At 41.3% G+C, this 14,385-nt stretch overlaps 1 protein-coding gene and 1 pseudogene across 5 annotated transcripts in view; both read left to right on the forward strand.

The window, feature by feature from the left end:
- Nucleotides 1-14,385, forward strand: part of MED12L (mediator complex subunit 12L) — a 363,255-nt gene that overhangs the window by 24,804 nt on the left and 324,066 nt on the right. For all 5 annotated transcript variants that reach the window (XM_037736428.1, XM_017522838.2, XM_037736429.1 and 2 more), the window contains exon 3: nt 7,635-7,739. In XM_037736428.1, coding sequence (XP_037592356.1) covers nt 7,635-7,739 — 105 coding nt within the window. The remainder of the gene's footprint in view (nt 1-7,634; nt 7,740-14,385) is intronic.
- The window catches only part of LOC108300130, a 4,497-nt pseudogene continuing 2,787 nt past the window's right edge, over nt 12,676-14,385 (forward strand).

Raw genomic sequence — 14,385 nt, forward strand, 5'->3', positions numbered from 1 at the left:
TGAGTAAGACTTGTGCTAATCCAGCCTTCCTGACTAGCACATAGAGGGATCTTTTTCTACTTCTGTGGTATTCTCATCCCTGGTGGAAATTTCTGTCCAATCATTGAACCGTCATGGAACTAGTTTGCTAGATGTTACTAGGTGACTGAGAAAATTGGGAGTTTCTGTGCATGTTCTGTGTGATAGATGGTGATGCTGGAGGAGGTTGTGAATGTCTGTAATATGTGTTTGTGTGCATTATCTGCCCTTGAGATGACCGTTGAAAACTGTGTTAAACTGAGGTTTTTTTTTTTCCTTGAGTGAGAAAGAGTTTAAAAAATTCCCAAACCAGCATCAAAATGTTTTCACTTTCCCAGTGAAACATTTCACTGAAATTAAAAGATTGCTTTGAAACTGATCCAAAATATAAGATCATTCTCTGAAGTTCAAGGTAAATGCATGAGATTTATGAATGCATTTGGAGGTTACCCAAAGTATCGAAGGTCTGATTTTTTTTACCAGTGTAGAATACAAAAATACAGCATGAACGCAGGTCTTTCATATATTAGCATGGACTATTTTCTAGGCTTTGGTTTCTGTTTCTCTCTGTGTGCCTGTCTCCCTAGAATTGCTTTAAAGCTTGTGATTTTAGTTGAAACCAGTGACGAGGTGTGGGAGTTCTCCTTTCTCTCTGTTTGGATTACTTTGTTGTAAACCTGTTGAAATCCATGTGCACAGTGGTTTGGTGCACTGCTACTCTGGACCGCTTGGTGAGGAGTGTGAATTTACATTCTCAGCTGGCATTGTCTCTTGGCTTAGTAAATACTTGATCTTGGATGTGTGTGTACAACTGTTTTGTCCTAGGTGCTGCTAATGTTAAACATATTTAAAAGTATCTCTGCATTCATGGTCTCCTCTCCTTCCTAATGGTTACTAAAAGTGCTTTTTCTCTTACTCTGCATGTTGTACAATGGGAAGATGTTCAACCTTACGAGTCCTTTTATTGGAAAAGGTTCAGTACTGCTGATCTGGTTCCCAGAGCACAATCCTGAGAATGAGATCTTGACTAACTATTGTGTGTGCCTCAAGTTTTGGGATCTTAGTTGCCCCACCTTTGCAGATGGACAGAGTAGTTGCTGGAAGTTCTGTCCTAAGAATTGTTGGCTAGATATAGCTGAACAAGCTTAAATCTCTGTAAGGAAAGGCATTGTAAGAATTTTGGTGGCTGTTACCCTCCATTATTTTGAGACATCTTTGAAGATGTTCAAGGCTAGTACAAGAGGAAGCTATTTGTGTCCCTTACAGATTCTGGCTTGGGGGTTTTAGAAGTATGCCGTTGCAAAATTTGGACTCTCCTCTTTCTATTTTTGCCTGATTAGACTTGGCAAAAGCCTTCAGAGCAGCGTTATAAAAGTTTGTTGTTTGAGTTCATGTAACACACATTACCTCTTCTTCTGAATCTCTTAATGCTGCCTAATACCATTAAGTATCCATGTTCCAGTCCAGTTTCTCAAACTTGGGGTCTACAGACTCCCTCAGGTTAGATAAAGTGGTTTTCCTCTAAAAGGGGTCTATTGGTGCATTACTGGAGTTTGAGAAATAATGTCTAAGCAACAATAGTTAACACTCTGGAATTTGAATCTTATTCTTGCCTTTTGGATTCTTGTCATTAATGTTCTCTTCTCAGAAACTTTAGGAAATAGACCATCAGGGTGCATTTTTTGGTTGTGGTGCTCTGGATTTTTACCTCCTTTCACTTAGTTTCTCTAAGACCCTGAACTAAGGTTTTGTACTAGTAAACCTCACAGAAGTGACTGCCAGGGTTCTTTTTTGGCTCTTGTTTGCTTCTTCATGTAATTGAGTAGTCTGTGTTCCTAGTGTTCTGTAGGAAGTTAAAGGAGTGAAGTGAAAACTTTATATGCTTTGTTCCTTCCTGGGTGTGTGTGTGTGTGTGTGTGTGTGTGTGTGTAGCTTTGCGTTTGTGCCTTTACAGTGGGGGAAGAGGGTGTGGTAGAGAATTCTGAATGGACTTTTCTTCTTGGGATCTCCTGCTCTCAAGCCAAGATGGGACATCAGTTTCTTCCTGGTGGTGAGACCAATGCTGGCACTGGGCGTGGAAACCCAGGTTTTCTAGAGAGGCAGAAACCTCAGGTCTTTCATGTTAGTATGGTCTCTATCAGCATCACCTGGGAACTTGTTAGAAATACAGATTCTCTGGCATCACCACTGACCTACTGAAGTGGGAACTCTGGGTGAGGCCAGCAGCTGTGCTCTAGCAAGTTCTTCAGGGAATTCTGATGGATGCAAAAGTTTGAGAGCCACTGCTTTAAGGAAAGGGTTATTTTAATTTTCCAAGAAGGCTTTTTGTTTCTCCGCTGACTGGAGCTTCAGGTTATCACTTTCTGGAACTAAAAATATGATATAATCAATAGCAGCAATGCTAATTGCCAGCCATTTTTATATGGTTATGATGGTTGAGAGCATGGACTTTTTGGAATTCTTCACTACTCTGTGACCTTGGCCAAGTTAGTTACTGTCCTGGCTTTTTGTTTTTTTGAACTGGTTTACAGAGATAACGTGGTAGAAACTATTACTATCCCTGTTTTACAGCTGAAACAGAGACACAGCAATGGTCCCAGAGCTTGCTTAGAGCCCCTCCTAAATGGAGTGGGGGGTTTAAATTTGAGTTGTCTGATTGCAGACCCCTGGATCTTACCCATGGTGTGTTCCTCCCTCTTGTGTGCATCTCCATCATTCAGTCTTAGCTGGTGCCAGCATGTATTCACCTGTAACCACAACTGTGAGCTAGAGGATGGCCTAATGAGTTGGAATTGGAGCATCCCCATTGCTGTGGTGTTGCAGCACGAGCAAGACTTTGACACTCCAGGGTGGAGCTCAGTGTTTCTTAAATCCATAGCCTGGTTTCTTAAACTCCCTTTTCAGAATAGGGCTCTAAAAGATAAAAGCTATCTGTGGCTCTCACTGGAAGCGCTGTGGAAATCTGGGTAGAGATGGGATGAGTTAGTTGCTTGTGTCTGCTACCATTGAGTGGGTGGGGCTGTCCTCAGTGTGCAGATGGGTGGGTTCCATGAAGAATTTTCCTGTGTCCCCTGCACTTTCAGATGTGTCACTGAACTTCAACTGTTTTTTCCTGTCTCAGGTGGGAATCTGTTTTATATATGATCTCAGCGTATTTTTTGTATGATTTTAATGTACATTTAATATACACTGAGTTTCTGAGGAGTATAACTGTTGTGTCTTAATATGTTGGGAGACTATTTTGTTAGTTTGAAACTGTACCAAGAGTGTTTCACTGTTTCAAAAAATTCATGTTATGCCCTTCCTGCTCATTTTAAATGGCAGTACAGCACAACTGTCTGTATCAGTTTGCATTTTGTATTTACTATGTTATGCTGATGCTAGGCATAGGAACAAACATTTAACAATTTGTCTTCTAGGACTCACTTCTTCAAAGTTTAATTTGTCCATGAATCATGTGGGAATTTGTTAAGATGCTGACTGTGACTCGGTGGGAGAGGCTGAGATTCTGTATTGCTTTTCATTTATTATTTATTTTTGAGATGGAGTCTCACACTGTTGCTTGGGCTGGAGTGCAGTGGTGTGATCTTGGCTCACTGCAACCTCTGCCTCCTGAGTTCTAGTGATTCTCCTGCTTCTGGGATTACAGGCGCCCACTACTATGCTCAGCTAATTTTTTGTATTTTTAGTAGAGACAGGGCTTCACCATGTTGACCACATCATTGGTCTCAAACTCCTGACCTCGTGATTCGCCTGCCTCGACCTCCCAAAGTGCTGGGATTACAGGCACGAGCCACCGTGCCTGGCCACGATTCTGCATTTCTAATAGGCTCCCAGGTAATGCCAGTGCTCCTGGGCCGTTGACCACACTTTGCAGTTGTGAGAGTCCAGTGTAGTGTGCCCGAGTGTTTCCTGTTGAAGTGCCTATTTAATCATAAGTTACTTCCTTTTTAACAATTTTAGAATGAGAGCATTATATTGATTTAAAAAAATATTGGTATAGGTAAGTTATCTATGAACTTCATTGCACACTAGGGAAATCGATGTTATAAAATCTTTGTTTTCAGGATGGTGTGTGAGGCTTGCTGGGGTGATTGCCCCTACTCTGGGTGACAAAGCGATGCTGGTTAGAAACACAAATGAAATTACAGCTCCAAATTCATGAGGTAGTGACTCAGAGTATGCTCATGTTAATTGTTCAGAATAGGATGTCATTCATTCATTTAGTCTTTGAACAAATATTTATTGAACACCTGCGATGTGTGCTATTTGCTAGGCACTGCATCTGTGGGCTCTGTACTTGGCCTGTGTTTGTGATCAAAATTACGATCCCCAGTTTTGTGTACCTTACCTTCTCCTCGAGAAGACCAATAATATACATTGTAAGTAAATGACAGTGTGTTTTAGGTGATAAATGGTATGGATTGTCGAAGGATTAGGAATGCTGGGAGGTAAAGGGAATGGGTGGGCAGTTCCGATTTTAAATAGAGTCATCACATTTCTCATTGAGAATGTGAAATTTGAGCAAAGACTTAAGATGGTCAGGTCGTTGACCATGTGGACACCAGGAAAAAGAACAGCCCAGGCAGAGGGAATGGACAGTGCAGAGTCCCTGATTAGAGAATGTTGGGCTGGTATGTTTGAGGAATTGCAAGGAGACTGGACCGTGTTGGTGAGGGGGAGTATGGTTAGGGATGAGGCCAGAAAGGTAATGGTGTTAAGATCACACAGGGACTTTTAAGACATCATAGGGCCTTTGCTTGTAAAATAGAGCATTATTGCAGGTTTTGAGCAGGAGTGACATGATCTCACTTGAGTTTTAAAAGGCTTCCTATGGCTGCTGTGGTCAAAGGGTTCTTCAGGGGGCAAGGGGAGAAGCTAGACCAGTTAGGAGCCATTTTATTGCCTAAGCATGAGATGATGCAGTGCTGGTGGTGAGAAGTGATCAAATTCTACATGTGTTTTTGTGAAATTTAGAATGCAGTTTAAAATTCACAGAACTCAAGGCTCCCAATAATATCTGTGTGGCTCCTAGTTTGAGGAAAATCTGAAATAGATGACAGATATGTATATCTAGTTCCATGTTCTTTTTCTTCTGGGGATTCTGAGTTTGTGCACACATCAGGAGTGGGCACATCTTCATGCCGGTGATAAGCAGTTGGATACAATGAGCAGCTATCTGATCTGGTGTTAGTTTAAACTAAAAAGTGAAGCAACACTGAATAGAGCTATGTGGTTCTGAAAACCTCACACATTCTTCTTGATTAGGCCAGAATGTATTTTTAGTAAAAACATATGCTGTTACTCAATGTTTCTTGTAATACTCTGATAGTAAATCAAAGATAAATATTCAGTTTTCTCATCCTACTTTCTCCTTGAGCTCACTGCTAGTACTCCTACTTTCTTAGTCTCAGAGACTACTGAAATTTCGGTAGCACAATGGCTTTGAGTTGACTGAAACCTTTCTGACTTAAAGTATGCATTATGTAGTTTTGCTCTAGATTTTCACATAAGTTATTTGAAAATGTGGGAGCAGTTTGGAGATACCTTCTGATATGTACATGTAACTCATCTTCTGTGTGGATCACGATTTCAGTGACCTTCTGTGCTTAGAGGACACTTGATTACCATTAAGTGAAATTTCCTATACAGGGGTCTTTTGAAAACGCGCCAAAACAGTGGCTCGCCAAGGCATTAGTAAGAGCACACATAATTAAGTAAAGTTACATGGCATGTCTCCAGGAGACCTCTGTTCCTAGCCAACGTGACCTTTTTAGATTTTGGTCAGGTGCTTAAATGTCATAAACTATTTTGTTCTAAGCTTCTTGATTAATCTTAGCAATGATTTTGATCAGTTGCTGTTTTTCATTTTACACATGCAGCAATTACTTAAAGTAATAAGTATATTTTATTCTTATGCCGTGGCTACTATTACTCCAACTGTTACTAGAATTATTTCTTGGCTTGGAGTGAGGGAAGCAGGAGGTAGTTTCATTTATTCAAACCTCTCCCTCTTATTTTTTCAAGTCTGTATTTTAGAAACTCGAATTTAGTTCCATAACTCTGATAATATGGATAGGGCAAGGTGGTCTTTTTTTTTTTTTTTTTTTTTTTTGGAGTCTTGCTTTATTTTTGCTGTGTTGTGACCTTGGAAAAGTGTTCCTATGTGTATCCAGTAGGAGGTCTTTTTAAGGAGAGTAGGAATTGTAGCCACGTATTTTTAGACCACATTTTCATGTGGCATTTGTTCTTTGGTGGCATGGTGTCATGGAAATTTCTCTTCCTAGTCTAGGATTTAGAAGATAGTATTTCTGTGCTGGCTTTGTCCAGTTGCTGCACTAGCTTAGTGAGGCACACTTTTCTCATCTGTACAACGGACATGTCTACTCTCTCCCTTGGAATTGGAGTTAGTTGGTAAAGATCAAGTGAGCCAAAATATGTGAGAAAACATTGCAGCTCTAAACTTCCCTTCAGTTGTAGGTTGTGATGTTGTGTGGTTGTAATCATAAGGCATGTGCCTAGGAACCCTTCATTTGTCTTTAATTCACCATAAGTCTTGGGTAAGCTAGTGACCCAGCTTTCTTAAACATAAATTAGGCGTGTGCATAGAGGCTGGTCAGGAATGGAGAGTCAAACTATGGACTCTGGAAACAATGCTTTTTTTTTTTGAGAGGGCGTCTTGCTCTGTCAAATGCAGTGGTGTGATCTCGGCTCACTTCAACCTCTGCCTCCTGGGTTCTAGCGATTCTCCTGCCTCAACCTTCAGTAGCTGGGATTACAGGCACCTGCCATGACGCCTGGCTAATTTTTGTGTTTTTGGTAGAGATGGGATCTCATCATGGCTGGCCAGGCTGGTCTTGAACTCCTAACCTCAGAGGATCCACTTGCCTCGACCTCCCAAAGTTCTGGGATTACAGGTGCGAGCCACCGCACCCAGCCTGGAAACAATTCTTAAAAAAAATTCTATCATTTTATATTTCTTTGGCTTTTTGCTCATTGTTTAATCGTTTTGTAACTTATAAGTTAAAAAAAATTATAAACTTACAGTAAAGTTTGAAGAATAGTATAATGGGCCAGGCATGGTGGCTCACACCTGTAATCCAATCACTTTGGGAGGCTGAGGCCAGAGGATCACTTGAGGTCAAGAGTTCAAGACCAGCCTGGCCAACATGGTGAATCCCGTTTCTACTAAAAATATAAAAATTAGCTGGGTGTCGTGGTGGGCACCTGTAATTCTGGCTACTTAGGAGGCTGGGGCAGGAGAATTGCCTGAACCCAGGAGGTAGAGGTTGCAGTTAGCCGAGATTGCACCACTGCATTACAGCCTGGGCAACAGAGACTCCATCTCCAAAAAAAAAAAAAAAAAAATTGTATAATGAACACCCATATGCTGTATACCTAGAGTCAATAGTTAACATTTGCCACATTTGCTTTATCTCTCTACATATTCACATATTGGTGTTTAAACTTCAATCTCTGCCTCCTTTGATTGTTGTCCTTTCAAGAATTCTCCTCTACAGGGCATAACAAATTTAGCTATTACTTAGGATGCAATATGTTGGATTATGTTGAAGATTTTACATCCTTCTGCTTAATCAGTACCTTCTCTTGAACAGGATGAACTTACTGCTGTGAATGTAAAGCAAGGCTTCAATAATCAGCCAGCCTTCACTGGAGATGAACATGGCTCAGCCAGAAATATTGTAATTAATCCATCAAAGGTAATGTTAATTGTTTCCTCAAACTTGTGAAAAAGTGTGTATATGTGAATGTTATTTAAGCCACAATCCATACTCAGAATTCCCCCAGATACCCTGTATGCTCTCCTTCCCCAGGATTCAATCAGGGATCATACATTACATTTAGCTGTCACATCTTTTAATTTAGTACAGTACAGCTCTTTACCTCTCTTCCTCCTTTTCTCTCCTGCCTTTTTAAAAAGGCTTTCATGACTGCTATACTAGAAGAGCCCAGGTCAGTTGTCTGACATACTAGTGCTATATTCTAGATTTTTCTGATTGTTTTCTCATGACAGGATTCAGGTTAGATTTTTTTGTAAGAAGACAACATTGCATCATATCAGGAGACATGCAATGCGAGTTTGCCTTATTATTGGTTATAGTTTGATTGCTTGGTCCAGGTGGTGTCAACCATCTTCCTGCATTGGAAAGGTAGTCATCTCTACCTCTTAGTAAGGTCTACAAGGTGAGAGCATATAAATATCCTATTCTTCAATAAAAATTCACCCTGTTATTTCAGCATCAGTTGATGACTCCTGCTGAATGATTTATTTTGCTAGTGATTACAAAATGAAGGTTTTCTAATTATCATTCCTTACTCATGTTTTACTTGGCATTGTTTTATAAAAAGAAGTGGTTCCTTTTAAACTCAAGTTTTTAGTATCACTTTGTATTTTTTTCTTTTAATTTAATGTATTATAATCTATACCTTCATTTTTCTTTTTGATGCTCAAATTGTCTCATGTTCGGCCAGTAGGGGCCCCTCTAACCTGGCTCCTGGTTAAATGTCCTTGTTGTCCTATGAGCACTTCCTTACTTTTGGCACCAAAACACATTCCAAATTTGTTCTTTCCCAAACCAGATCTGGATGCTAGACATGCTCAGTGCTACTGGAGTGTCATTCTTTCTAGGCTTTCTCAGTGGATAGAGATGGGAAACATAGATACATATTTTTTCTACCTACCTATCATTACCATTTTAACCCAGTGCTGCAGGGTATTTCCCCTACCTTTTCATATTCCACGTTTAGGTTTCCTTTCTCCCAAACTGAGAACCCTGGCTCTTAATATCAATATATTTATTCTATCTTGCAACACATAGAAAAGTTCCAGAATAAAGTATTTCGTTGCCACTCCAACAGCAAAACTACTGAATAAATGTAGTTTTTCTACAATACTTTTTGCTCTTAGACTAACTTTCATTAAAAGCATATAGTCAGAATGTTGTGCTCAAAAATTTTTTAAATGTCTTTTTCTGTGTGTTTATCTTATCAATTAGGAATATAAATAGAATTGTTTGTATTTCTATTTGTATTCTTTTACTGTTTGATTTTTTTCATATATTTTGAGTTGGATATTAAAATAGAAATTAAAAACATCATACATACAAATGAAAAGAAATCAGATATGCAGGTGAATTTCTATTTCCTTTTCCTCCTCCAGAGAAACATGTTAATGGTTTGTGTATCACTCTAGATCTGTTTTTATGTGCATGCATGTATAAACAAATATATGAGATTATTTAAGCAGTGTGAAAGAAAATAGAAACATTTTCTGCAGATAGTCCCATTGACCAAACACAATGTTTTTAGTTTGTCTTTTTCCAATCTTGGTACAATTTTTTTTACCAACTGCAATTATGTATATGTAATTTGTGTTCCTTTTTAAAAATTATGATAAAACATAACATTTACAATTTAATCATTTTTAAGTGTACAGCCCTTGGGCATTAAGTACATTTGCATTGTCGTTGCAAACATCAACCATCTATACCATCCATCTCCTGAATTTTTTTCTTTTTTTAAAATTTAATTTATTTTTTTGAGACAGAGTATTGCTCTGTCACCCAGGCTGGAGTGCAGTGGCACAATCTTTGTTCACTGCAGCCTCTGCATTTCAGGTTCAAGCCATTCTCATGCCTCAGCTTCCCAATTAGCGGGGACTGCAGGTACATGCCACCACGCCTGGCTAATTTTTGTATTTTTGTAGAGATGGGGTTTCACCATGTTGGCCAGGCTGGTCTTAAACTCCTGACCTTAAGTGATCTGCCTGCCGTGGCCTCCCAAAGTGCTGCGATTACAGACGTGAGCTACCGTGCCCGGCCTCAGAGCTTTTTCATCTTTCTTAATTGATCTTTAAAAAACTGAAACATTCACGCCTGTAATCCCAGCACTTTGGGAGGCCGAGGCGGGTGGATCACGAGGTCAAGAGATCGAGACCATCCTGGTCAACACGGTGAAACCCCGTCTCTACTAAAACTACAAAAAATTAGCTGGGCATGGTGGTGCGTGCCTGTAATCCCAGCTACCCAGGAGGCTGAGGCAGGAGAATTGCCTGAACCCAGGAGGCGGAGGTTGCAGTGAGCCGAGATCGCGACATTGCACTCCAGCCTGGGTAACAAGAGTGAAACTCCGTCTCAAAAAAAAAAAATTGAAACATTATTTTGTATGCACTTTTCCTTATGGCTGAAGTAGTCATATGAATAATAATTTATGGCTAGATAACATTAACATTCCATGATGTATGTTTCGTAATTGACTGAAACCTCTATATACAGCAATTAGTTTGTTGCCAGTTTCTCATGGTTATTTATAAAAAAACTGTGGTCATACTTGAAAGTATAGCTTTTGTTCTTTAGGATAAATTCCCTGAATTGTATTAATACTTGGTTAAAGGGTATATTAATCTATGAGGACTGCTATAACAAAATACTTCAGACTGGCTGCCTTTAACAATAGAAATTTATTTTCTCACCGTCTGAAGGCTGGAAGTCCAACATAAAACACCAGACCTGTCAGCAAAATTAGCCAGGTGTATTAGTGGACACTTGTAATCCCAGCTACTCTGGGAGGCTGAGGCAGAAGAATTGCTTGAACCCAGGAGGCAGAGGTTGTGGTGAGCTGAGATCATGGCAATGCATTCCAGCCTGGGCAACACAGCAAGACTCTAAGAAAAACAAACAAACAAACAAACAAAAAACAACAACAAAAATAAAAACCTTATCTTTTATACCTTGTTTGAGGGAGTACACAGTTGTATAAACCTGTTGGAGGGCAATTTGGCACCAGACTTGCTGTCTCCAGTTGTCTCTCTTCTTGGCTTGCAGATGGCCACCTTCTCACTGTGTCTTCCCATGGTGTTTTCTCCTTGTGCGTTCCTCCTTGGTGTCTCTTCTTCTTATAAAGTCCTACTGGATTAGGCCCCAGTCCTGTCACCTTATTTAACCTTACTTACCTCCTTAAGGCCCTATCTCCAAATATAGTCACATTGAGGGTTAAGGCTTACAGATGAATTTTGAGGATGTACAATTTAGTCCATAACAGAGAGTATGAATGCTTTATGTCTCTTGTTGTAAACTGCTAAATTGTTCAGTTGTATAAAGTTTTATGTCAATTTAAATAACTGAGTGAATAAAAATAACATCTATTAGACTTTTTCTACCACTCTTTCTGTGAGATTCACTCAAGGACCCAAGACTTCTGAGGGGAATTTAATTTTATAAATATGAAATACATGAATTATAATGTAACTTCTAAATTTTTTCCCCATATTTTTATCAAATGAATTATTTTTAAAAATAACTTTGGACAGATGGAAACAAATGTTAAACAAATCTTACCTCTGGTCAGGCGCTGTGGCTCACATCTGTAATCCCAGCACTTCGGGAGGCCCGAGGGAGGGGGGCAGATCACCTGAGGTCAGGAATTCAAGAGCAGCCTGGCCAACATGGTGAAACCCCATCTTTAGTTTTTTTAAAAAAAAAAAGAAAAGAAAGAAATTAGCCGGGTGTGGTGGTGGGCACCTGTAATTCCAGCTACTCTGGGAGGCTGAGGCAGAAGAATTGCTTGAACCCAGAAGGCAGAGGTTGCAGTGAGCTAAGATCATGCCAATGCATTCCAGCCTGGGCAACAGAGCAAGACTCTGTCTCGAACAAAATAAAACCCTAAAAACAAAAACCTTATCTTTCGTACCTTGTTTTTGGGAGTACACAATTGTATAAACCTCTTGGAGGGCAATTTGGCAATGCTTATTAAAACTGCAGAATTATACAATCTGAATTCTGGAAGTTATCCTAAAGCTGTAGCTAAGTTTGAAATAACAAATGTGAAAGGCTGTTCATTTTAGTATGATTTGTAACAGCAAAATTTTGGAACAAATGCTATGAATGTCCATTAATGGTAGCTCGATTAAATAAAATATATATCCACACAGTACATAGTTATGCCTCTATAAAAATGAAGCAGCTTTCGGTATACAGATAAGGAAGGGTCTCAGATATTTAGCATAATGAGCTATACATACAAGGAAGAAAAAAATAATAGATGTGTGTTTACTCACCTGTATTCACATAAAGAAACACTGGAAGGACACATAAAAAATGAATCAAAGGTGATTGGGGAAGGATGGTGTAGGAGGGGAAGAAGGCAAACGGGTGGGAGAGGCTTCTAGTTGTTCTGCCTCCTGCTCCAGCTCGGGTTGGGTCTCGCCATAGATCTGAACTTATGCAGAAAGAGCTGGAAGTACTCTGGGATTGTCTGTGGCCCAAGGACCTGGGAAGGTGGTTGGAAATAGCTAACCAATTCACTTCAGGTGGGGAGTACTCGGCCAGACATGTGACCCAGGCGGCCATTTTCTTACACCCTGCTGTCGCCATCTTCCAGGCAGACAAAGACACCATCCCCCACCCCTGTCTGATTCGGGCATGGTGACTGCATGGGAGTACGCATATTTAACCCCAGACAGATGCCCGCAGACAAAACTTTGGCTTGTGAGAAGGGTATATGGCCGCACCAGTCGACCCGCTGCTTCTTCCCTGTCACTTTGCCGCTGTCTTTCCTCTACCTTCTCCGCTGTTTCCTACCCTCGAGGCAGCCAGGATGTGGGGTCAGAGCGGTAGCGAGGAAGGGATGGAAGCCCGCCCCCAGTGGAGATCGCACAGTGGGCGGAGTCGGGCGCCGCAGGCCTAGGATCCGGAAGTCTGAGCCTAGCTGCGGGAGAGCATTTAATTGCTCGCCCAAGAGTTGTCCGTGTTGGTGTCTCTTCTCACATCCCCGCCGGAAATATAGGAAGAGAGCAAGCAGATTTGAACCTATCTGCTTTCAAGCTGGTCATCTTGATGAAACTTAGACACAAAAGTAAAAAGCCAGGTGAGGGTTCCAAGGGCCACAAGAAGCCTGCAAAGCAAAATGGGAAGAAAGCAACCTCCAAAGTGCCCAGTGCACTTCATTTGGTTCACTCCAATGATCATGCCAATCGAGAGGCTGAATTAAAGAATAGGGTTCTCTGTATGTCAGATCTAACAGTGGGAACCACAGTCAAAAAAAAAAAAAAAAAAAAAAAAAAGAAGGTTGAGGAGATGCAGCAAGTTGCCTGGGAGCAAGAAGGACAAAAACGCAGGACCATCGAGAGCTACTGTGAGGATGTCCTGAGACGCCAGGAGGAGTTTGTAAGGAGGAAGTTTTGCAGGAATTAAATACATACGAGGCCAGGAGGAAGGCTTATTACAAGGAGGTCCGTAAGGTGGTGGAATACTCGGATGTGATTCTGGAAGTCCTGGATGCCAGAGACCCATTAGGCTGCCGCTGCTTCCAAATAGAGGAGGCTGTCTTGCGAGCACAAGGCAATAAGAAGCTGGTCCTGGTCTTGAACAAGATAGACCTGGTTCCCAAGGAGGTTGTGGAGAAATGGCTGGATTACCTTCAGAATGAGTTGCTAACCGTGGCTTTCAAGGCCAGTACCCAGCATCAGGTCAAAAACCTGAATTGTTGCAGTGTACCAGTAGATCAGGCCTCTGAGTCACTGCTGAAAAGCAAAGGCTGCTTTGGAGCTGAAAACCTCATGAGGGTTCTGGGGAACTATTGCCGCCTTGGTGAAGTGTGCACGCACATTGGTGTGGCGTTGTGGGTCTTTCCAATGTTGGGAAGAGCAGCCTAATCGATAGCCTGAAGCACAGCCATGCATGCAGCATGGGAGCCGTTTCTGGGATTACCAAATTCATGCAGGAGGTCCACCTGGACAAGTTAATCTGTCTGATGGATGCTCCAGGCATTGTCCCAGGGCCCAACTCAGGTGGGACCATCCTGGGTAACGGCGTTCACGTGCAGAAGCTGGTAGACCCTGTGACCCCGGTGGAAACCATTCTGCAGCGCTGCAACCTGGAGGAGATTTTCAACAGCTACGGTGTCTCTGGGTTCCAGACCACTGAGCACTTTCGCACGGTAGTGGCCCACCATTTGGGGAAGGAGAAGGGAGGCTTATACAGTCAGGAACAGGCGGCCAAAGCTGTTCTAGCTGACTGGGTCAGTGGGAATATCAGCTTCTATATACCACCACCACCTACTCACAGTCTGCCCGCCCATCTCAGTGCTGAGATCGTTAAGGAAGTGACTGAGGTCTTTGACATCGAGGATACTGAGTAGGCCAATGAAGACACCATGGAATGCTTAGCCACTGGAGAATCTGATGAGCTGTTGGGTGGTATGGACCTGCTTGAAATGGAGATCGAGTTGCTCCATTTTTCGATGATGAAAATAGCAGATGCCATTGAAAGTAAAACCACCATGTGTAAGATTGGAGATCTCACTGGGTATTGCACCAGTCTGAACCATCATCAGATGGGGTGGGCTAAA

The sequence above is a fragment of the Cebus imitator genome, unplaced genomic scaffold (genome assembly GCF_001604975.1).
Source record: "Cebus imitator isolate Cc_AM_T3 unplaced genomic scaffold, Cebus_imitator-1.0 Scaffold25, whole genome shotgun sequence".
NCBI lineage: Eukaryota > Metazoa > Chordata > Mammalia > Primates > Cebidae > Cebus > Cebus imitator.